We start from the raw sequence: 25,340 nt of genomic DNA, 5'->3' as shown, positions 1-25,340 counted from the left end.
CCTTATGTATGAATCAGAATTAGAGGGATCATGTTTTAGTAAAATATTTTTTAGTCTTCATGATTATAGATGTGAGTTTGAAAAAGTCATGGCCAAAATGTTTCAAAAAAGATTCTTTCCTTTTACAGATATAATTGTACATTGTGCCATCAACGTTTAAATAAAAACATTTCAGGGTGAATGTTTTCACAACTCAGCAGCTGCCTCCTTTGTGATGAATATGTCCTTGTGTGTGTATTCTCTCAGTGCTTGTAAAGTTGTTGTCCAGTCTTAGAATGATTCATATAAATATAAGTAGGAGGAAATAGAACATACTCCCTTTTTATAGAGTTTTACTTTATGTTACTTGTAACTCAAGGGTGTGAAGAAAACAAAAGAAAGGCTTTTAAGTTCTGTAGAGCACAGTCAGATAACTTCCAGTCAAAAAGTCTTGGCTAATTTAAGATACTGAAAAGGATTGATACATGCAGGCTTTTATGAAGTACATGATGTTTATGTGGAGAAACTTTCAAGACTACTGAACACCAATTTTGGTGTGCTTAGTCTTAGTCTCTTGGTCAAATGACATGACTCATCAGTGCCATGAAGAGCACATGCATTGGCAGCTGTGCTTTGTTTTTGTGGTTGCTTAATTTAAAATCTTATGTATGCATTGCTGTAGTGATAGCTGACCTGTCAGCAAAACAGATTATATTAATCTATTTTTTTAGGGGCCTCGGGGCCTCTTATGCATCATTATATGTCATTTGCAGCTACTGAACTAATTAAATCAGGACATGGAGACTATCGAGAACAAGAGCAGTAATGCCTCATGACAGTTTTTGTAAGCATTTCCATATGTTACAGGCATTGCTGTTTTAAAATTTGATTACTCAAACATTCCAGAATCCTTTTATGATGTATGAGGTCAAGATTGTGAGGATGTATAATTCTCCCTAATTTTGCCAATTTGTAGTGCATCCACATTTTTATATGCGTGCCAATATATTAAAATACAATCATCTGAATGTATTTATCAGTTGCATATATCACTTTTAAAATCTAGCAGAAAAAGAATGAATGCTTCACTTTTTATATATCAAGTATTTGGCATATTTAAAAGCACATCAAATTGTGGAATGTGCTTAGGAAAGTAGCAGTCATAAAACATCTTATTTTCCCCATCTGAAATCAGTTCACGGGTCAAGAAGTCAGAGTTAAAAGGAAATAGGCTGACTCAAGATTAAGGCTGTATCCTCTTCCCTTATTTATTTAATCGATATGCTTTGCTCAATATATATTGAGGGAAACTGGATTGGAAGAGGGTAAATGGGGTTTTAAAATTAAAATAACTTGCACTATGCTAATGTTATTGCCTTGGAAGCTGAGAATGCAAATGATCTGCAAGCTCTAGTAATGAAAGTTTACCAACACAGTGGGAAAAAAAATGCCCTAAGATTAACTATAAACCAAATTAATGACAACATATACAGCAACCAACTTTAGAACGAACAATGATATTGAAATAGTAGATCATTGGTCCTAAAAGGCAGAAGCTATCAATAGTGAAGGAACCAACAATCAAGAAATAACACCATAGATTTTCACTTGGTAGAGTAGCAATGAAGGCCTTGGAAAAGATACTCAGATATGATGCATTTACGCCTACAAAGATCAGAATCATGCAGGCAATATTTTTCCTTGTGACACTTTATGGAAGCAAAAATTAGACTTCAAGAAACAGGCTAGAAAGAATATTAACACATTTTGAACTTTTGAGTTGGAGAAAATTCATGAGTATACCATAGATTGCAAAAAAAAAAAAAAAGAATAACGAACCTAACCCCAAACCAAATAATTGATCACAGAACAAATCTATTCAGAGATAGACAAATAAACAGTCGCAAATTTTAATATTTCGGACATTATGTGTAGACATCTTACCTTGTGAAGTTTATAATGGTGGGAAAACTAATAAATGGAAAAAAAGAGAATGCACTTTTACTAACATACAGGCTTCTGTATTAAGCCTTCTCTTGACCCAGAATATCTATTTAATATTTGACCCTTGTAGAACTTGGTTAGGAAAGTGGTAGCACCACAGCTCAATAAGCAGCTGGATGGCACTGATTTTCTGGACACATTCCAATTGAGGTTTGATCTGGGTGTGATACTGGGTTTGCTTGAGTTACAGCAATAGCAATAGCAGTTAGACTAATATACCACTTCATAGGGCTTTCAGCCTCTCTAAGCAGTTTACAGAGTCAGCATATCGCCCCCACAGTCTGGGTCCTCATTTCACCCACCTCGGAAGGATGGAAGGCTGAGTCAACCTTGAGCCGGTGAGATTTGAACCGCTGAACTGCAGATAACAGTCAGCTGAAGTGGCCTGCAGTACTGCACCCTAACCACTGTGCCACCTCGGCTCTCCAAGTTACTTTGGTGGGTGCCCTGTATTTAAATCTAAATGTAGGAACTGTAGCTTTACTAGTTCTCCTGTATCTCTCAGTGGTTTTCAGTAACATGAAATGGGATATTGTCTGGTTGGATTTGGTCTTGTAGTGTTTTGTAGTGTTTACAGTCATTTTTTTTGTCATAACCAGAATGTTTTGGGGATAAGGTCCCTTGCACATATGTGCTATAGTTGTTCTCGACTCTAGGGGGTGGTGCTCATCTCCGTTTCAAAGTTGAAGAGACAGTGCTGTCCGAAGTCGTCTCCATGGTCATGTGGCCGGCATGACTAAACACCGAAGGTGCACGGAACGCTGTTACTTACCCACCAAAAGTGTTTCCTAGTTTTCTACTTGCATTTTTACATGCTTTCGAACTGCTAGGTTGGCAGAAGCTGGGACAAGTAATGGCAGCTCATTTCGTTAAGCGGCATGAGGAATTCGAACTGCTGACCTTTCTGATCGACAAGCTCAGTGACCTAGCCACTGAGCCACCGTGTCCCTGTTTTGGGACTACTTAACATCTAAACATTGGCCTATGATAGCTGTCAGTGTTCTTCTCTTCTATCCTTTTCTTCACAAACTTACTGGGGAAGATCATGCAGAATTTGAACCATAAGTATAGTGATAATACCTGGCTTTATTGTTCCTTTTAATTCTAATTTCAAGGGGAAAAAATCAATACCTTTGAGTCATTGTCTGATCTTGACATTAAGTTTCATGAGAGGGAGTGTGAGTGCCTTTGAGTCAGTCTTTCTCCTGGCAAGTGCCTAGACAGATTCCTGCAATTTTCTTGGCAATATCTCAGGTGTAGTTTGCCATTGCCTGCTTCCTAGAGCTGAGAGAGAGTGACTGGTCCAAAGTCACTAGGTCGGCTTCGTACCTAAGGGACTAGAACTCCTGGTTTCTATCCAGGTGCCTTAACTACTACACCAAACCACCTTACTGTATAAGAGATACAAGGTGAACACAATCCAGACAAAAAGGAAAGGCCAGGGCCATTAAGGAAAAAACTGAACTTTGGGAACAAAGCGAAGCTTGCTTTGGACAGATTTATATTTCGCTAGAAACAATGAATTTATAGTCTGGGATTAGTTTGATTTCCACTGCAGTTGTGCCAAGGAGTGTGTTTTTACCACTATGGCTAGTGTGCAAACAGTAATGTGAGCTAGTTGAATTTAACAGTTATCCCCAAAATGGTTACAACCAGTTTTGTTTACTTCCAATAGTATTGCCATAAGTGAGCATTGCATAGCTGTTTTCCAGCTTTGAGCAAAACCATAGAATATTAACAATGTATCCTTGGCCATGACATGATTCTATAATTCTCTGTATTCTGTTTTGAACTCCTAGAAGGAATTTAGGATAAGAAACGCAGATCAAACTCTTAGAGTTTTCACTATGCTGTTTGTTTCAAGTGTATCCAGAGTTTGCATAAACTCATTAATGGAGGTGGCAGATTAAACAGGATGGTTTGTGCATTTTTTAGCACAGCTTTTTTTTTAGTAGCCTTAACTAAATATATTGTCATACTTATCATTCATCGCCATGGAGTATGGTATCATCATTGGTTGTTCAATAACCACCCATTTTATGGACAAATGACTGGATATTGAACAACCAAATGATGATACCATACCCAATGACGATGAATGATCTCACCCAGAGGCTTCAAAAAGGTATTACTGAATCCTGTAGAACCCCACATAACTGGAATTGAGAGTGGGACCTGTTTCATCTCTCTAAGCTTTTCTGCAAACCCTAGAGATCAACCAGATGAATGGGAGAGGAGAGGTTGAACATGACTGTGTTCTAATCCAAAGCCTCAGCTGCCCTCCTGTTCCACACAATGACCAAAGTTCAGGGAAACCATTGGGGGTAAGGCCAGCTCTGGAGCCCATCCGTGTTCATCAGTCCTGGGAATAGACCAATATGATCCAGTCTCCTTTTGGCAGGGGGGCCGTGGCAGAGATTACTACCAGGGCAAGATCTGACTGTGACAGGTGAGACACAATTCCCCCAAATTCTGAACATATCACTACTATTCTGATGAGAAAACCTGGGTGGGAGGCCACTGCCCCGGGTTGGGCTCTGGATGATCTGGGATAGACCCATTCTAGGGTTAGATGGTGTCACGGTGACCACAAACGTCTAAGCTACCTCAGAGCCCCAGGGAAGGCAGACTGAAGTCCCTAGGGCCATAAACCTGGGGCACTGCACTACCAACTCTGAGATAGAATCAAGAGGCTCAGGCAAGGACTTTGCTATGCAGCCAAGAGGCTGTGGTACAATAGCAACAGTCCCAAAAGATTCCTATAGTCCAACTTCAGAAACAGGGTCTTGTATCCAGTAATTTGTGGAGCAGCAGAGAGAGAGAGAGAGAGAGGGAGGGAGGGAGGGAGGGAGGGAGGGGGAGAGAGCGAGCAAGCTTAAGAGAGCTTTGGAAGATAACCTGATCCTGGCATGGAGTCTCAATTGATGTCAAACCCAAAACTCAGCTGGGCACATTTCTAAGAGGTCTCGGTAATAGACACCAGGTTGGCTCTCTCATCTGTGATTAAGGAAGGCTTTATACAGGTTAACACTGTGTTTAGCAACAACAGCCAAAAGCCCCAACTTCTGAAGATCAGCTGACAAGGGAATGGGGTTGAGTCACTTATGTGCTAATGCTATAGTGAAAAAGATGCACGTTTTATTAATTGGGTAAGGATGTTATTAAGCAACTGAAATTAATCAATGTAATGATGTAATTGTCTATTTAACAGATATTTGGGGACACTGTTGCAGAATAAAGGTTCTGCTAAATTGATTTGTTATTTGGGAGTGTTGTAAACTTAAGTAGGATTCAGAGTAAGAGGTAGCAAAAATGTAGAGTGAAGAATGGAAAGGATTCATTATTATTTTCCATAATGGAAAAATGAGATTTGTTGTATATAGTCAGGCAACTTGTGTTTTTGCCTATCCTATATTTGTAAACATTTCCAGAAGTTCACTGCATAAGAACTTGTTTTTATCTTTGGGAATTCTAAAAATATATTTCAGAAGATGTGATTTAGCAGAATAACTAGAATAACCAGGCTTCGTTGTTTTGATTTTTATTTCTTTTTTGAAGAATGAATTATTTTCATTCTTAGATTCTGATTTATTTAAATGTGAATGTTTGCATTGCCATTCCATCAGAGATGGGTTTCTACCGGTTTGGCTCGGTTCAGCCAAGTAGGTAGTAACTCAGTTGGCCACGCCCCCCCAAACAGGTTCTGTCTTGTTTTTTGCTTCTGAGCATGCACAGAACCATTTTTTTATTACTGCGCATGAGCATGTAGCGCGCATCAAGTCCGTGCATCCACGAAGCGCGTCCCTGAGTGAACCGGAAATAGAAGAAGCCGGAACCCACTCCTGAATTCCATAATATGCCATGACTCTTTGTTGGAATAAAAATCTCTCCCCCTCCCTCCCTCTCTCTCCCCCCTTCCTCTGTCCCTCCCTCCCTTTCCCTCCCTCCCTCCCTCTCTCCCCTCTCCCTCTCTCTCTCACACACATATTTTTTATTCCAACAAAGACTCATGGCATCTTATGGAATAGCAATACAAACATTCACAGTATATCGCAAAGATATACACACACACACACACAAACACACGCATATTGCTTCCTTCAGCATAGCAAGCTTTTACCCTTTTGCTTTTTTGCACAGTAGAGTGACAGTTCACTGTTTTCAAGCCCAGCCACATCCATTCCAAGCCCCTATGGAGTTCTAAGCTAGGCAGAAGTCCTTGGCAAAAGAAGTAGCAATGATGTCAAGCGATGCCTTTAATAGCGTTCAAGGTAGAGGAAAAACTACGTAGAAGATCTATGGTGGTGTTGCCTGTTTCTTTTCTCAGCAGATACTGAGAGAGTTGCATGAGGCTAGCTTTACATTATTGTTCTAGATTCCCATTGTGCTAGCCTAGAGCAAGTACTTCATGAATTCAAGGGAGATATGTAGACATGCATTTGCATTTATTGAAATGATAAGCCACCCAGAATCAACCTTGGAGCAAGATGGATAACAAACAAATTGAACACATAAATATATTTTGAAGTGTTTTCTTATATTTGTTCCATATTGGAATATACCATATTGAAATAAGTAGCAATAAATGCTTTAATAAAATTATAAATTATAAAATTATAAGTAACATTACAGTATAATATTAGATGCATAATTTTCATAAGTTCATTCATCATATTTCACAAGTGTTTCAAGCCTTGACTTATCCTTTAAGTAAACTTTCAGGTTTTATGCTTTGGAATAATGTTGTATGAACCTGACTTTATACTTTCCCACGAAATGCATAAGTTTTTCAGGTTCTTCCAGATGCTATTGTGTCGCCGTAGGGTGTTGGGGAGATTACTTTTTATGCTGATGACTCATTTTTAAAAAAGGAACAACATGAGACATTCTAATTGGCCAGTGCTATTTCCTAACACTTTTTGGGAGAAAACTATTTCATGGAGTAGCCATCTAGATTTAATAGGGCATGCTGGGAAGCTTGAATAATTTCTATCCAATCTTTCTAAACTAAGAAGGTATTTTTGAGTCATTACATATGACTCTGACTATGTTGGCCACTTGTTCCCGTCCATCGTTTTCCTTCCACTTTATAATTTTCCTGGCCTCACTCACATGTCATATTTGCTTAATGACTGTCTTAATTGCAAAAATCAACCTCAGATGGATGGGGAAGAAAAATAATGCTAAGACTTAGTATTACAAATGTTCTGTGTTCTATCCATCAATAAGCCTTGTATCTGAAAGCAATTGACTGAAAAGATGACTCAGTTACTTGACAGATCTCACTAAAAGCTATCCCTTTTTTGTCTTCAGTCAGGCCAGTTCAGTGAAGACATGATTCCTACAGTGGGCTTCAACATGCGGAAAGTTACCAAGGGTAATGTCACAATAAAGGTATGTATCCAAATTAATTATATTTTGCTAATGAGAAAAGCATGGGAAGAATGATTAGTCTTAATCTTTGAATAAGATTAATATAGTTCCCTGAATTGCTGTGTTCAAATATAGAGGGAAAACCTTACACAGAACATTTTACTAAAATCTCATGGGAGAATATGTAGTATATAGTCCTATCGTTGAGGAACAAACTCATGTAATAGCCTATAAATACGACGCCGTTCAAAATAAATATTTAGAGGGAAGTCTTTCAGACCTCAGAACTATTGCACCCACCATCTTGTAAGGCTGTGTTTCAAGTTCACAAATTGTATTCTAGGGGCCTGGCTAGTCTCTGTTGTGGCCTGTCGGCTGCCGGCCCCTCCAACAGCCGAATCAGAGGAAGAGGAGAGTGGGAGTCAGGATCAGCATCAAGGCAACCTGAGAGCTCCGTGAGGGAAGAGGGAATGGAGCTGACAGAGAGAGAGAGAGAGACAGAGACGGTACCTGGGCCATTCGTCAGCCCTCAGATGGAGAGTCAACAGCCCCAGGTCTGGAGGTGGCTGATGAAGAAGAGGAGAAACAGCTGGGTCCAGTGCCTGATGCATGGATGCACAGAAGGCAGAGAAGAGGAGAGCAGTGGAGATCCATGGACCAATCCTGGGGAAAGAAGAGCTACCGCTGCTAGTGAAGCTCCACCCTTTATCTGGGGTTAAAAGACAGGAGGCGGAGATGAATAGGTGTGGCAGACAACTATTCATCTTCTGGCTGGACGGTCTTGTTAGCCTGCGTGGAGAGAGAAACTTTTTGCTGCTGACGCTCTTAATAAAGGAATCTTTGAGTTAACGTCAGAGGGGTTTTCGTGGTTGGAGAGCTAGGTGAGAACACACTGGTATAAACAGTACAACCAGACCACCAAATGAGATTGTCTCTGCGAGCTTCTGCTAACTTCTTATCTGGCAGGAGATGAATCTAATTAAAGGCATCTAGAGCAATGGTTGCAAAAGACCACACACGAATTTGATTAAGCAGTGGCCTACAATGTAATACCATAATAACAGTGGCAAACATTTGTACTTCTTTGTTGTTATTGCAGCCATAAATTTCTGCCTACTAGACCTATTCGAGATGACCCTGTTCCTTTTGGGAAATTCAGGAGTGACAAGGCAGCCAGAGGCCCTGTGCTGTTTTGTATGGGACTCTTTGGGGATAGAGGGCAATGCTGACGAAATCTGTACGATCTGTAGTATCCATTCCAGGATGAATAGGAGCTGTGTTGTTCTGCATACGGTACTTAGGGACAAGTTACTTTGTCTGCATTGTTTTAGATTGTTCAGAACTTTGTAAGTCTTTAATCAGCATCTTATATTGCAATGAGAATTAAAAGAGGTGTTTGGTTGCTCTTCCTGGAAATGAACATTGTGAGCTATACTGCTCTTTTTAGTTGCAAAATCTCCAGATATAATTATTTTTTTTCTCCCTTTTAAAAAGATTTGGGATATAGGAGGACAGCCACGATTCCGAAGTATGTGGGAACGCTACTGCAGAGGAGTTAATGCTATTGTGTAAGGGTTTTTTTTGTTATTTTAAATGTGTTTTTTTTTCTGTTGTGTTTTGTTGCATGTTATTCTCAACTGTTTAGTAGGAAGTCTGGATTACAAAACCATGAAGTTCTTTAAACTAAGGCTTGGAAGCCTATAGATCTTACCTCATCCCCCTTTTTTGTGGCCCCCGTGGCCTATTAAGAAATTTAGTAACAAAAATTCACAAGATGATGGTATAAATTTATTTATTTATTTAGCAAAGGAAGAAGCAAAATAGGTACATTAAGGCTCTACTAAGCTTATCGCACCTAATTTACTTAAAATTTTCCCTTCCAAAAGCACAAAATAAAACTTGTTGACCTTTTTGGATGATGTAATTGTAAAGTACCTCTCCCTTCGCAGAAGCTGATTTTATTTAGGTAGTACTTAAGTTATAACCTGCTACTATTTAAAATTATGATGGAGCTGAATGAAGGGGACTATGACCAGTTCATGAAGTTATAGTCATCACAATGTTCTCATCATCACGCGATTGGGATCTTACTAAATGAAACAAGGTTTGAGATTAAATTTAAGATTGAGGCTGCAAAAACCGAAATGACCACTAAATGGTGGCAAAGAGATTCAGAAAACTCTAATCTTTTGCTGCCATCTAGCGGTCATCAGATTTTTGCAACTCAGACCTGGTAGCATTAACTTGGAGCACTTAGCAAATATGAGACTGTCAAAAGTTTTCTAAAAGAATGAGCTTAAGGACATGATGGTAAATTGAAACATTATGAATGCAGATTTCTAATATCATGTTGTCTTACAAACAGGAAAACATTAGAACTTGTTTCCCTTGGTCCTGACCAAATAACAAATTGCAATACAGTTTATTTATGTTCAATATTTCTAAACTACTACGTTCCCTAAGGACTCAAGCTTTATAGCATAATGACATGAAAAAGGATTCCAAAAAAAGTTAAAATAGAGTATTACAAAACTTTATTATTAAGTAATGAAAGCTTCCAAATGCATCTCAGAGTTGGGGAGTGGAGAATGTTGACCTAAGATTTGTTGCAGCTTTTCCTTGTATTACTCTGGCAATGACATTCTGAATGTAACTATTTGAGTTAACGCTGACTATGTAATTTACATAACTTTAGGTTATACTTAGATTAATTTTAAAGTCTTAGATGAAAATGTTTTTAATTGTGGCAATTATAAATGAAAACTTGGAATTCACTATTGTTCAATACTTAATGTGGCTTAGCAGCTATATTGGAACTTTGTGGTGACACAGAATATAGATAGTCCTCGATTTATGACTATATTTCAGCCCAAAAATATGGTTGTAAGTTGTTTTGCTTGTTAGGTGGGTCAACACATCACTGAAGCTAATTTTATGGCAGTTTATGACAGGTATCAATATATTGTAAAGTGTAAGGAAATGGTTAGGGAATATTGATCCCAAAGACATTCAATTTTGCAATTTTCAAATTTGATGTGTTTTCTTACTCCTCCTGGGTTATTAGGAGGAAGAATTCTGAAAAGCTTCAACATGTTTTAATATAATTTTAGCCATGCTGTGCTATAATTTAAGGCTTTGATGAGGGTCGCGGGGTCAAATTACTCAGTTTTTAGTCACTAAATGAGATTTTGGCTTGCAATTTTCTGTTACCTTTTATAATATTTCGATGAAATTCCTAGTCATTTGAGATTCTTTGGGAAGGGAATGTTGGTAATATTGCTGGAGTGCACTGGTGTACCTTGCATTGCACAAACTGATTTAAACAATTTTTTTTTTAATAGCTATATGGTAGATGCTGCAGATCGTGAAAAAATAGAAGCTTCTAGAAATGAGTTGCACAATCTTCTAGACAAACCACAGCTACAAGGAATTCCTGTGAGTAGTGGACATGTTAATCCTGCCTGAAAATTTTGAAGAAATCGATGAGGAAATGTGCTTGAAATTTTAATTTGTTTAGAAAATAATTGCATCGTTGTCTGTGGACAGCTTTTTTTGACGTTTTATATATTGCTTGTTAAGCACATTTCTGTCATGTAAATATTTGATTCTTATATTATTATTATCTTCAGGTTTTTTTTATATAATGCAAGTTGAAATTGGTCTTCTAAAAGCTTCCTCAGCCACAGATCATAGAAATATACTAAAACTGTAGGCCAATGTACAAGTTGATAAAAGGACGAGTGATTTAAAACATCTTGAGGTATTGAGTAAATTATTAAGCAGGACAGGAGTACCTTGTTTCACAAGAAAAAGAGAAAGTAAAGAGCTTTGGACTAGCTGGGCAGAAAAAAACTGACCTGAAATGACTGACCATTGGCCAATTATTTCTGACTTGTACTATTCGATTTCTCATCTACTATACCAAATTTTCCTTTTGAAATGACTTTCCCTGCAGCTTCTGAGTGCTTCTGATAAGCAGAATGGCTTATCTGGTTGTGCCACTGTCAGACTAGCCCATCCTGTTCTGTATTACAACCTGCTTTGTATACTCTTATGACCAAAAGAACAGTAACATACAGAGTTATAAGAGACATTGTTTGTGAGGTACATATGAGTACAATGCACTGATAGCAAAAGTGGACAATCACTGCTCCCAGAATCATGCTACCAGACAAGATCAGCAATGATTTCCTGCGATTTTTAAACACAAAGATTGTCAGATTTCCAAAAGATGTCCTAATTAATTCATGAGCCTCCAGCCAAGTTTCAAAAGAAATCCAGTTATTTATTAGGAACACCATTTCGGGAATATCCCATTGCAGTCAGCTCTAACCTCATTTAAATTATGGCTGAACTTTGCCTCTGTTTCTTCCCTCCCCTCAGTTTGTACCATAAATCACATTCTCCAATGAGATGCATGCCTCACAAGCCTGCTGTAGTAATCTGAGATCCGACTCTAGCCAAGTCGGAATGCCCTACCGCCCCCCCCCCCCCCCGGCTTTCCTCACCATGACATACAGAAATGTTTTAGGAGTTGACAAAGATATTATGCTCATGATCTTTTGATAAGCATAGCATACTGTATCTATTTTTTTTAAATGAAGGAAGGATTGAAAATTCTGCTAGCTCTGATATTTTGGACATGCCACTAGTAACCCAACTTTTAAAAAAGTGTTCTTCTAGCTCTGGAATTCATGTCTATCCCTTAGGAACATCTGATATTCATCATTCATCAGTAATATGTTTTTTTTAAAAAAATAAAGACTGGCTATTTGTATCAGGGAATAAATGTTGCAACTCTAGTTCCTTAATATGAGTGTTTTATTTCCTCTATGTGTCACAAAAATGGATTGTTATTGAAATGAAATTTAACTGCTTCCTGCCTTAAAAAGCTAAATGCTAAAATCAGTACATATTTTCTGTTCACAGGTTCTAGTACTTGGAAACAAAAGAGACCTTGCTAATGCACTGGATGAGAAGCAGCTTATTGAAAAAATGTAAGTGAGTAAGCAAGCATATCTTAAGAAGTAAGGTAAAACAAACATGTTTTAGATTGGTGTGTCCAACCTTGGCAACTTTAAGTCTGTGTCTATGGAAATTCTCAGTCATCCAGGTCATGGTTGTCCCAAAGGTGCTTTTTCAAGAGACAACTGGATTTTCGGTTTTTTTCTTTGAAAATGTTTCGCTTCTCATCCAAGAAGCTTCTTCAGCTGTGACTGGATGTGGGGTATAAATCCTTCCATTTCTCACCATCCAGTCAGAACTGAAGAAGGTTCTTGGATGAGAAGTGAAACATCTTCAAAGAAAAATCTTTAAGACCTGTGAACTTTAACTTCCAGAATTCCCTAGACAGCCCATGATGCTTTGCTATTTCATCAGTCACATAAGGGCCTATGGAATATTGTTCAGTGGTAAATATGGGTATGTCCAGCATATATCACATAATTCTTTTTTTAAAAGAACAGTCTTTCTAACAGTAATTACTTTAGTTACGGTTATTTTGATTTGTATATATGTTTGCAGTCATAGGAGAAAGTTTCTAATAATCTGCCTTTGTGATTAAAAATAATATTTTAATGTGAATCACATGTATGTCACGTTTAATAGGATGTTGCTGTCAGTTTTCAATAAATTATTATTTGCTTCTGTTCCAGGAACCTGGCTGCTATTCAAGACAGAGAAATCTGCTGCTACTCCATTTCCTGCAAAGAAAAGGACAATATAGGTAATAATACCAGTAATGCTAACTTTAAAGTACACAGTATGTTACCCGTGGCTACCACAGTTCAAAAAAGACAGTGTCAAATTGAAACAAGTTTAAAGGAAGGCTACTAAAATGGTGTACCATTCTGGAATAAAGCCTCTGAGGAACAGTTAATCGGGTGTGTTTAGTTTACAGAAAGATGATTTAGAGGAGATAGGATAGCTCTCTTCAAATATTTAAAGGGTTTTCACAAGATGAGGAAATGGATTTATTCTGTGTTGCCCAGCAAACAGTAGAATTAAAGAAAGGCACGGGCTAAATATCAAGCTGATAGTCATTGGAACAGGCTGATACATGAAGTTGTGAGTTTTTCTTTATAAGTTATCTTCAAATAAGGTTGTATTGTGAAATATGCTGTTTAGCCATCTCTCTCATAACAAATTCTGGGTACCAAACAATTTTTAAAAAAAAAACCCAAATCCCTATTAAGGTAATACCAGTTTATAATGCCTTCTTAGTAAGGCCACACTTGGAATACTGCATCCAGTTTTGGTTGCCATGATGTAAAAAAGATGTTGAGATTCTAGAAAGAGTGCAGAGAAGAGCAACAAATATCATTAGGGGACTGGAAGTTACAACATATAAAGAAGGGTTGCTGGAATTGGGTATGTCTAGTTTAATTTAAAGAAAGACTACGGGTGACATGATAGCAGTATTCCAATATCTTAGGGGTTGCCACAAAGAAGAGAGAGTCAAGCTATTCTCCATAGAACATGAAGGCAAGACAAAAAGCAATGGATAGAAACTAATTATGCAGAGAAACAACTTAGAATTAAGGAGAAATTTCCTGACAGTTAGAAAAATGAATCTGTGGAACAACTTGCCTGCAGAAGTTGTGAATGCTCCAACACTGGAAGTTTTTAAGAAGATGTTAGATAACCATTTGTCTGAAGTGGTATAGGGTTTCCTCTCTGAGCAGGTGGTTGGACCAGAACACCTTCAAGGTCCCTTCCAACTCTGTTGTTCTTTCAGTTCTGTTCTGTTCCATTCCATTTTATTCTATTCACACAAATCAAAATAAAAAAAATGGAGCTATTGAAAAAAAATCACAAAATTTAAAATTTCTTGAATTTTAAATCAGTGCCATCTAGAAGGCAAATACTTTTTGTATAAAATGAGGCTGATGCAAAAACCACCATTTTGAGAAATGATGGTTTTTACATGTCTCATTTTATACAAAGGTTTGTTATTTATGACTTAAACAGAAAACATAATTTGAAAAGATGTCTTTAAAGATTTCTTAAAAATAAACATATATCTTTAAAGATTATTTAAGAATTTATGAAAAGAACTCCCTTATACTTACAAAGTTTCTAAGGTTATGATTCTAGAAATTCATACTTACAAATGGAATGTACAATATGCTTACAAGTGATGGTTCAGTCCAGTTAAATGCAAGATCCATATGCGCTAAAGGGCTATTTAAATTTATATGCAATATTTTTAGAAGGATCTGATTTTATTGCATGCATATCTTTTAATGAACTATCTAACATTTGATAGCAAGTCTTGCTTTGTGAAAAAACTATTGATTGTGACAAAGGATCTTGTTAAATCAAAGAATCAATCAAATTTTTAGATATGGTTTTCATAGAATAACATCTACTGACTAAAAAAATTGAATTAGCACTTGAGCAGCTTTTTTGCCTGCATTGAAATTCATTTTTAATTAAAAGAAAGTTAGTAATGCAGTAGGAACAAATGTTGAATGAATTAAAATTACCAAAACCTGTCCAAATAACTGTCACAGATTTTAAGAAATCTCTGAAATACTTTCATTATTGATTCAGCCACACAGAACATGCTTCTACTTGCTATCCTACAGTGGATGTTTCGGAATCTGGAAAAAATGAATCCATGTGCATTCCAGCTTAAATGCTGATTTTTAAGGATGATTAGGTACAGCAATTATCTTGAAAACCAATTGTCATGTTTTCCTTTTTTTTTAGATATCACACTTCAGTGGCTTATTCAGCACTCAAAGTCTCGAAGAAGCTGAAAACATTCATATAGCTGCTCATTTGGCCATATTCTCAATTGTCTACTCCCTCCGTGATGAATTATTATCCAGGATAGTCCTCCTGTGTCCAAGGAATTGCCTTTTTTCACAGTTCATGCCTCCATATATGCACTGCTGAATGACTTATAATCCTACTTCTGTCGAAGAGTTGGCTAGAGTTGTCATAAGTCGTGCAAATGTTTTTTATTCATTTCATCTAGACAGTGGCAGTGGGTACTATCTCCAGAATTTTTTTTTTTTTGTCTCTGGTCTTCCTGATCCAGATTTTTATATTAGATTTTCCGCACAATTATTTCATTCTTGTATGTAGCCGCTCATTGGAAATGCTGACACATGGCAGCACAGGGATTATGTCAACTCTTATTCTAAAGCTTTTCTGACACTGTTTAAATGGGATACTGTACTATTTTTTCCTCTCAGATGCATGTGATCTTTATTGTAAAAAGGTTTCAATGGAAAGTACGAGGCACTAGAATTAAATCACTAAATTATCATAAATTCTCAAATTGTATTCCTCCCAATGAATAAAAATTTCATGTTGTCAGCTTTTTTTTGGTATTGTGCAGGGAATTTCCTAATCTCTTTATATTTGCTAAAGCTCTTTTAAGAGGAACAAGGAATAAAATACTTCAAAATCAGCCTCTCAAAAATTGAACATATAAACAGGTATTATGTAACGTTGAATTAGATGGAACAGTCACATCTTCCTTCTAGAAATGCTTTACACAGGCTATAGCTGTATGACATTCTGGATGTCATATTGATTTCCAGCACAAAAATATGTGTCACTGTCTAGCTTATTCTTCTATTAATGGAGTAGTTGTGCACAGTTGCACTTGGTGCTAAATACCTAGGCTATTGTGACAACACTAGGTTTGCCTGCTTCTCATTGTGCAATCATGTATAAAGTTCAAACGCTATGAAACATTAAGTTGTGTCTTGAAGCACAAGGACATTTATGAAGTTATTGTCCTCCACAGCTTCTGCAGCAAAGAGGTTATTTGAAATGGAAAAATTAACACTACTTTCATATCTTTACATTCTTGGTAGTGTCAATATTTAAACAGATTTGTCAACGCTAAAGTTATTGATGCAGTAATGCTGAGGTAGGCTACGGTATGCAAATACATAGTACGAGTGTTTCGGTTGCTCCTCACTGTATTATTATTTTAAGGAACACCTGTATGTATTTAAATGCTGTTTCAGAGCCCTTGTTTAATATATGTTTGATGCATCCATAGGTATCTTCTTAATGTGCTTGTTCAAGTACAAATTGTTTCTCAAAAATGAACATTTTATATTGGATCAAGTACTGCTATTAGCTATAGTATGTTTTCTTTGTTACCTGCATGTATAATGAAACTTCTCTGGCCTTATATAGATATTCTGTTATTTTGGCAAAGGATTCTTTGCCAAAAGGCATAGATGGTACCTTTACAGTAATACATGAAATGTTTGTATAAGCCTGTGGTAGTTCTGTCATAGATCATCTGGAGAAAGTAAAATGAGAAGCTACAGTGGCAGCAAGTCTAGATTACTTTTAAAAGTGTGCTTAAAGCATTACAAGTGTAATGTACAAATTCTGTACTAAATTGCACCTTTCCCCCCATAATGATTGGACTGAGGTTACAACCTAAAAATGTGCCCCTGCACAGTAAATTTTGAGTTATAACTGCCATGGCCTTATTGTTCCCGTACAAATTCCTGCACTGCTGCAACACACACAAGTACTGCCTCCGTTTACAAATTGAGCTTGCAATTTTAACTTCTCTATGCTTAATAAAACCCTATATTATTGGTGCTGTAGAAAAGGTTCACTGACTCCCGATTGTATATGTAGCTCACTATGGACTGCTGTATTTGACGAGCAATTCTGCTTGTGCCTAAAAATATAAGGAAATTGAATGAGAACATGTCAACCTTTCCTGCAGGAACTAAATTATTGTTTAGGTAACTGGCCTTTTGCTGAATTCAATATATTTGGGATTTTAGTGTATACCACACAGCTTTCAGTGTTTTGACGTCCCCAAACCACTATCAACTTTTTAATCTTGCATTAATCTTGGCATGTGAACAACTTACACATTTATGAAATTCTGTAAATATGTGAATTTTTTTATTTAGGTGGAATGCGTTTTATTTGTTTACTGCTATTTAGCTTTATCCAATAAACTTTAAGTTTTCAGGGTCATGTTGATATTTATATAACTTGACTCCTCAAGAACCATTGTCCAGTTGAAATATGTAAGAGTACACATCTATTCCAATTATTTCATTCAACCTTGAGTGTATGCTTTATATACTACAAGTAGCTGAAGTGCCTTAGTTAGAGATCATATTCTCTCTCCATTGTGTATTCTAAAATTAGAGCACATGAACCAGTTTTAATGTAATGGTTAAAATTCCTGAGTTCTACTTCTGCCTTAGATATGAAACCAGCTTTGGGCCAGTCAGTCTCTCAGCCTTAGGAAGAAGGCAAGGGCAAGTGACTCTTTAAATCTTACCAAGAAAATTGCAAGAGTCAAGACTGGCTTGAAGGCCAATAGAAAAAATATATCTTATTTAATAGAAACCCGTTTCCTGTACATTTTAATTTTCTCCAAAAACATTGCTTACCCACTAAGTGCTTAAACTAGGGTAGAAAAATTAGAATAGTTTCAAATCCACTATATATTAGTTCAACTCTCTCAAAAGAGCAGAATCACCAGAGAAGAAAGTAAAAACAAATTGCCTCCAGCAGAGACCTTCAGCATGTTTTCTTCAAATTAATGCATTGGTCCTGAGATGAGTAGAACGTCTGCCAGCTTAAGCTAGCCTAATGTGATGAAGACACTGCCCCATCACCAAACAATTATATATGTGTGCATGTAACAGAATTGCCACATCTGATTTATTCTATTTACTTTCATTATAGCCTAATTCAGGCATGTCCAAAGTCCGGCCCAGGGGCCAATTGCGGCCCGTTTTCAAATTTTAAACAGCCCACAGCCTCTTCTTCCCACAAGAGTTATTTCTTTAGTCTTTCATAAAATAGTTCATTTGCATTTAATGTAAATGGTTCAAAGAATAGTTGGCCCCACACATTTGAACCTCACTAAATCTGGCCCTCCTTGTAAAAAGTTTGGCCTAATTGAAATGCTATAGATAAGTAGTAACATTAACTGACATTCACTAGGCATAAGGCCTACTGGATAACACCGAAATTCCTCCTACAGCAACTTTTTCCTACAGGGGCCAACCCAATATTTTTGGGACAGAGACATACCTCTGTGCTGTCATTGTTCCCTTACTGTTGGTGATTGCTGTTCCAGTACTCTTGCTGTAACATTGAATCTTTAAGATCAATAGCCCTTGAAAGACGTCCTTCATGAATTTATCTAACCTTTCCCTCCAGCCATCCAAATTAGTAGCCACAGTGTATTCCTTCCAATCAGCTTCACTGAATAGTTGCTGGTTGCCATGGTTGGAGATAATGGGAAACACACTCTGCCCGCTTTTTTCATGCTATAAATGACTTACACACCTTATTGTGTCTCTTTCCCCACTCCTGCACACCAGTTTTGCTGTTTGCCCTTTTCAGATGTAGAGGATAGAACTCTACGTACTGCAATAGCTGTCCTTGCAATCCAATTTATTCTGATCCAAGATCAGACACTATCAGCATGTTCCTCTACAGAAAAAAGCCTTTTAATAACAATGATAAAAATTTGCCCAAAGAGCATATTGTTCCGTGCAACTTGAGGTTGTTTGTTTGCAGATATTGACAGCAGACTTACAAAGGTTTATGTATGACAAAGCTGTTCTTATCACATGTATCATAGATTTGCATAAATGTTCTTGAACTTGCCATTTTCATATCTGCTGCAGACAGAGTCCCATTTACATTGATTCATGCACCATGAAACTGGTTGCTGACCCAATCAGAGGAGTGTGAACTTGGCAGTGAATGTCATTTTCTCAAATTATTTCAGTTTCCTTGACAGACTGCATTTATCATAAGGTGATTTAAACAAAGCCCTAACAATTATTTTTACCATCCGATTAGTTTAATATCATCCACAAACTTTAATAAGCTCACTTTGAATTGTGTATAAGCAAAGTTAAAAGCACTGTAGTTTTTCTTCCTAAGAAAATTACCATCTGCTCCAATTCTATGCTTTCTGTTTTTTAATCTGTAAAATGACAGATCCTCTTATTTTAAGATTACTATGTTTAGTGAAGAACTTTTGATGAACTTCAATTAAATGCTTCTGGAAAATCCAGATATATAGTATCAACAAAGTCACTTCTGACTGAAAGCCCACTAACACTCAGAAAATTCTAGAATGCTGTTGAGACAAAACTTACTTCTGCAAAATATGTTATTTTCATTCCTTTCTTGGTCATTTTTTTAAAACTGCCATTTCTACCAATTCACTTGGAACATATTTCAACTTAGTAGCTGTTAATTTCCTGCTCTGTTCCTTTTTACAAATGAGCCTTTTAACCTCTGTTCTGCAAATCCCTCAGAATTTGATGAGGTTTTCTGAGAGATTTAAAAACAAGGGGGAAAAGTTAATTTAAAAAGTAGCCAAACTCTAATCACTAGAGCTTTGCCTCTTGACTAGGAATGCTAGATTCTTTCGAAGGTTCCATTTTCTGAAAATTTTTGAAAAGCCTTATAATAAACTTTTAAGGAAAAAAGGATCCTTATCATTTCCTCTAGATTTGTATGATATCAGATTAATGTGAGGATTTTAAATTCTATATATTATTGCCATAGAAGTCTAGAGAAAATCAGACAGCTTTTCCCTGAGTCAGGAATTTAATAAAACTCACCAGATAAGCTTTACTCATCAGTAAAGATAAAAAAATACATCTATTCACCCAAAATTATCAAATAGCTTTGGATAGGCAGCCACAATAGAGTCTTCCCTTTTATAGAGTTTTAATTTAAAGGTTTAGCTAATAATTAACAATGGAATGGGTTACCTTAGTACAAATGTTATCTTAGACTGAAAGCAAACACTTCCTTATTTATAGTTAAACACATATCTTTTTATCTAGAGCTAAAACAGATATGTTTTCTATGCATAGAATTTATGTTATGTGGGTTTTGCTATTTGATGTCTCTTCTATATATACTACCTGGAGCCAGTCTTTATTTATTAACTTTATCAAATGACATTCCTTAATTTAAACTTATTGTAAACATAAAATTCCAACAGAAAGATTTTAGATCAACAATTTTTCCAATAATTTCTCTACTTATTTCTGGCTGCTGAAGAAGTCAAGCAACTTCTAAATCTAATAAAATAAATCTGATTATTATCATAAACATGACTGCTGGGATGCATTAAAATCATACAAAACCTTATGCAATTGGATTTCTATTGTATATATTCTCCTGTTGCTTGCTTACATGCAGTCCTTGAGTTTTGACCATAAACGAGCCCTGCAATTGCAGTTGTAAAACAGGTTGTAAAGTGGGTCACTAGTGAGCAGACATGATTTTATGACATTTTTGCAGTGATAGTTAAGCAAATGCAGCAGTCATTAAGCAAATGCATTGTTTGCAATGGGGCAGTTTTTGTCAGAAACAAGAAGTAAATACTGGTTTCTGACAAAGCCATTGTAAAATCATGGTCAAATAACCTGCAAATGACCATAAATGTGGGCTGTTTACCAAGCACCCAAAATGTCATATGACACTACGGTGGGTGAGAATGGACATTAGAATTTTGAAAGTAGGTCCTAAGTAGCTTTTCTTGGGGGGATGAGGGTGTTCTGTTATAATTTCAAATAGTTGCTAAGGACCAGCGGTGGGTTCCTGTACTGGTTGGTACCGGTTCGCTTCACACGCGTGCACACATACCACAAGTTGCTTGCTCATGCTCAGTTGACTGAAAATTGTTCTGCGCATGCACAACCCACCTCTGCTAAGGACTATCAACAGCAGCAGCCCCTAAACTTTCGAGCACATGGAATCGGTTCTGTGGAAAAGGGTTTTCCACAGACCGAAGGGGGCGTGGTTTCATGTGCTCCCTGCATCCCACAGATGGGGCTTCACTTGTTTCCACGGCCTGGTTTCTGGCATGCCACGGACCGGTGCCAGTTCCTGGACAATCCTGACCTACAGTACTGCTCAACATACAGCAGTGCGTACCCACATTTCTTAGATATCCTTTGCTTCCTAGGAAGCAAAACCTTTTAAAGATCCCTTAATTATATAAAGTTCTTCCTTGAGAAGGGAGGATTTACCTCTATAGTTATGCTCTAACTCTAAAACTTCTGGGTAATTTTCTCTGGTTTTGTAACGATGTTGCAGAACAAGGCAAATAAAATAAGCTGCATCCTACTCCACAAATCAAATGTTGGGAAGTGAAACAAAATAACCAGTACTATTTTGGGTCCTGGCTGAAAATCGGGAACTGCTATAATATTATTGCATCTTAAGCAATGGGACAATATCATGACTGACATGACAAATGTTGCTGAGAAATCCAGTAGAAGCAGGCTATCCTCCACTTTTCAGTGTAGGGAATCCATCAGGGCAATGAAGTCATTTCCACCCTGAACAAAATCAAAATCCTAAGCAGGAAGGGAGAAGTTTTCTTCAAAGAAAACTATGGAATATTAATTTATGATTTATTTATATGTGCTGTTGACCTTGTGGAACAATGATTTGTGCTTTGTATATGATATTCTGTAGACAGCAGAAGTAGGTATCTCTCTCATGTATTTATGTAATATAAGATGAGCAAAGTAATTAAGGCAGTCCTTGTACATCACATTAAAAAGAGAAATAAAATAAGCCTTCAGGGAATAAATTGTCTATAGTTAGAACAGAATAACAAGGCTGGAAAAGACCTTGGAAGTTTTCTATCAAATACCCTGCTTGAGCAGAATCTCTATTTAGAATCCACCCAAAGTCACTTCTGGGTGAGACAAGTAAAATAAAAATTGAACAATCTGTATTCCCAATTTATAGCCACTTTTATACAAAGCATTGTTTTTAACTAGGATTTATATTTTCAGAAATGGAATATTTATAAAGATTTATCACTCTTAACTAGGTTAGGACAACCTAATAAGCATAATCTAAGCATTCAGTTTTGGTCGCCACGATGTAGAAAAGATGTGGAGACTCTAGAAAGAGTGCAGAGAAGAGCAACAAAGATGATTAGGGGACTGAAGACTAAAACATGAAGAACGGTTGCAGGAACTGGGTATGTCTAGTTTAATGAAAAGAATGACTAGGGAAAACATGATAGCAGTGTTTCAATATCTCAGGGGTTGCCATAAAGAAGAGGGAGTCAAACTATTCTCCAAGGCACCTAAGAGTAGAACAAGAAGCAATGGGTGGAAACTAATCAAGGAGAGAAGCAACTTAGAACTGAGGAGAAATTTCCTGACAGTTAGAACAATTAATCAGTGGAACAACTTGCCTCCAGAAGTTGTGAATGCCTCAAGACTGGAAGTCTTTAAGAAGATGTTGGATAGCCATTTGTCTGAAACGGTATAGGGTTTCCTGCCTAGTCAGGGGGTTGGACTAGAAAACCTCCAAAGTCCTTTCCAACTCTGCTATTGTATTGTATATTGTATTGTATTATTGTAATACTATTGGACCTAAGGATAACCAATATGAAGGCTCTCCATCATACCAGTTCCTCATTGTGTCATCATCCTTTTCCAACGAACTATTTGAAATTCAAAACTTGCAACAATTGTCAGTTGTTCTAATATTGAGGATTTATTCCCTCCCACCCCCAAATAAGGGATTCATTTTAGCCACTACTGCTTAAGTTATTTTGTTTAGTGTGCATGATTTTTCTTTGCTTTATCATTATCATTATCATTAAAGGTAAAGGTTTCCCTCACACATATGTGCTAGTCATTCCCGACTCTAGGGGGCAGTGCTCATCTCCGTTTCAAAGCCAAAGAGCCTGCACTGTCCAAAGACATCTCCCTGGTCATGTAGCTGACATGACTAAATGATGAAGGCACACGGAATGCTGTTACCTTCCCACCAACTGCTAAGTTGGCAGAAGGTGGGACAAGTAACGTGAGCTCACTCCGTTTTGGGGTGCTACGGATTCGAACCACCAAACTGCCGAGCTTTCTAAGCGACAAGCTTACCATGTTAACCACTGAGCCACCACATCACGCTTTATCATTACCTTCTGTTAAAAAAAATAGGCAAACTCAAAGCAAACTTGAAAAGAATATACCTGTAACTCATAATCCACAAGAATTCTCATGTGCTATTAAATGTAAAAATTTTATCTGAAAAATGATTTCTCTTAAAAAAGAACAATGGTTTTGCTGCTGAATTTCATAGAACAAAAGCTAAATATAAACTGTCTAAGTACTCTCAACATTGGACACCCCTGCCCAAAAAAGAACCTTAGGTTATGTGAGTCATGTTAGTCTTGTAAAATTACAAGCAGATTCTGGTTATTTTCTGAAGCTGAATACATATATGTTCTTCAACAGTAAATAAAATGCAGATCTTCAGAGTAATTTCATATACTACTTCATACCTGTAGTATTTGTTATACAGCCAAGATCTGATCAACTAATGATAGTTATGATATGGATGACATATCCATATATAATGATAATGGATATTTCTCACAACTTTGTACTTGTGCATATTGGGAATACTCAAGAAAACTGAGAACTAATGCTTCATTTAATGAGCAATAGCACTTAGATTTATATACCGCTTCATAGTGCTTTTACAGCCCTCTCTAAGTGGCTTACAGAGTCCACATATTGCCCCACAACAATCTGGGTCCTCATATTTACCCACCTCAGAAGTATGGAAGGCTGACTCAACATTGAGCCGGTGAGATTTGAACTGCTGAACTGCTAGCAGTCACCCAAAGTAGCCTGTAGTCCAGCACTCTAACCATTGTGCCACCTTGGCTAATTATTTAGTTCCCCCCATCAAAGCCTGCTAGGCTGCCTCATTATTGTGGGGGTGGTATGGTTAGTGGGTATTCCTGTGAGGGATAAGCAGAGAATACTGGTTCCCAAGATCCCAAGGCCATCTCTGTTAAAGCAGGCATCCACCTTATATCAGGCATGAGACAGTATAGGAAGGTGTATGCTTATCAAGATAAGGTGATTATATAGACAGCCATTAAAAGATAGGATGCAACATTAAAATGACCTTTGTAAAGACATAGAAGATGGAAACAGATATGGAAAAACATGGAAAGTCTTCCAAAAGATCTATAACCTCAAAAGGTTTCAAACTCAAATAGGTTTTCTAAAGGATAGCAATGGGCAGGTAGAACTGATTGCAAGAAGATCAAATAGGGATGGAAGGAGTATACTGAAATTCTATACAGTAGAGATGCCAATATCTAAGATACCTTAGAAGATATTATCTCCTTGCAAGAACCTCTAGAATTAGAAAATTAATTTACATCACTCATTACCAAGTCAGGCTACAGGCACTAATGGAATACCCAGAGAAATATGCCGAGCAACTGAAGATTTCAATAAGGGCTCTAAGCAAGCTTTGCCAGAATAGTTGAAGGATGACACAATGCCCATCAGATTGGAAGAGGTCAGTCTAATATCATTACAAGGAGACTTAGCAGAGGATGCAAACTATCATGAATTTTTAATTTCACATGGTAGCAAAATAATGTGTCAGGCCTGTCCCAGCTTGGATATTCAGGAAATACTTTTGACTCCATCTGTAGTGCGAGGTATATTTTCACTGAAGGCAAGTAGCAAAGCCAGATCTGAGGATTTTGGGCACAACCTAGGTAACTTTCCCTTCTCCCAGGCCCTACCCACCTTGGCCATCTTAGTGGAGTCCAATAAGTTTAAACTAGGTGTTTTGGTAACAGTTTCACATTTGGCACCTATTTGGATGGGTGTTTCGCAGGCTTGTGTTCTTGGATCTTTCAACCATTGCTTCTGGATGGCACCTTTGATTCCTGTCATCCCCCTATCTTCCCACTGCCCATCCCCACATTTTATGGCAGGCTGCTATCAAAGCAAAGCTAAGCAGGGCTGAAGCTATTTGATTGCAGATCTGACATGACGGTTATGATTAACCAAGGCATATTATTTTGTTGTTAGTTGCAAAGCCGTGTGTAAACCCCATTGACAATGTTCCTCCAAGCCTTCTTGTCCTCTACCACCCTCTGAAGTTTAAGCTCATGCCTACTGCCTCCTTGACTCCATCCAGCCACTTCA

General features: G+C 37.3%; 1 protein-coding gene across 1 annotated transcript in view; it reads left to right on the top strand.

Annotated features, from left to right (window-relative positions):
* The window catches only part of ARL8B (ADP ribosylation factor like GTPase 8B), a 32,597-nt gene extending 15,269 nt beyond the window's left edge, over window positions 1-17,328 (top strand). The window contains exons 2-7 of the mRNA XM_032210995.1: window positions 7,297-7,377; window positions 8,851-8,924; window positions 10,698-10,791; window positions 12,286-12,353; window positions 13,011-13,081; window positions 15,070-17,328. Of these exons, the coding sequence (XP_032066886.1) occupies window positions 7,297-7,377; window positions 8,851-8,924; window positions 10,698-10,791; window positions 12,286-12,353; window positions 13,011-13,081; window positions 15,070-15,119 (438 nt within the window). The 3' untranslated portion in view covers window positions 15,120-17,328. The remainder of the gene's footprint in view (window positions 1-7,296; window positions 7,378-8,850; window positions 8,925-10,697; window positions 10,792-12,285; window positions 12,354-13,010; window positions 13,082-15,069) is intronic.
* Window positions 17,329-25,340: the final 8,012 nt, after the last annotated feature.

This window comes from Thamnophis elegans, chromosome 2 (genome assembly GCF_009769535.1).
Source record: "Thamnophis elegans isolate rThaEle1 chromosome 2, rThaEle1.pri, whole genome shotgun sequence".
In the NCBI taxonomy this organism is placed as follows: domain Eukaryota; kingdom Metazoa; phylum Chordata; class Lepidosauria; order Squamata; family Colubridae; genus Thamnophis; species Thamnophis elegans.
The sequence above is the reverse complement of the archived record's forward strand: the minus strand, read 5'-3'. Positions and strand labels throughout refer to the sequence as shown.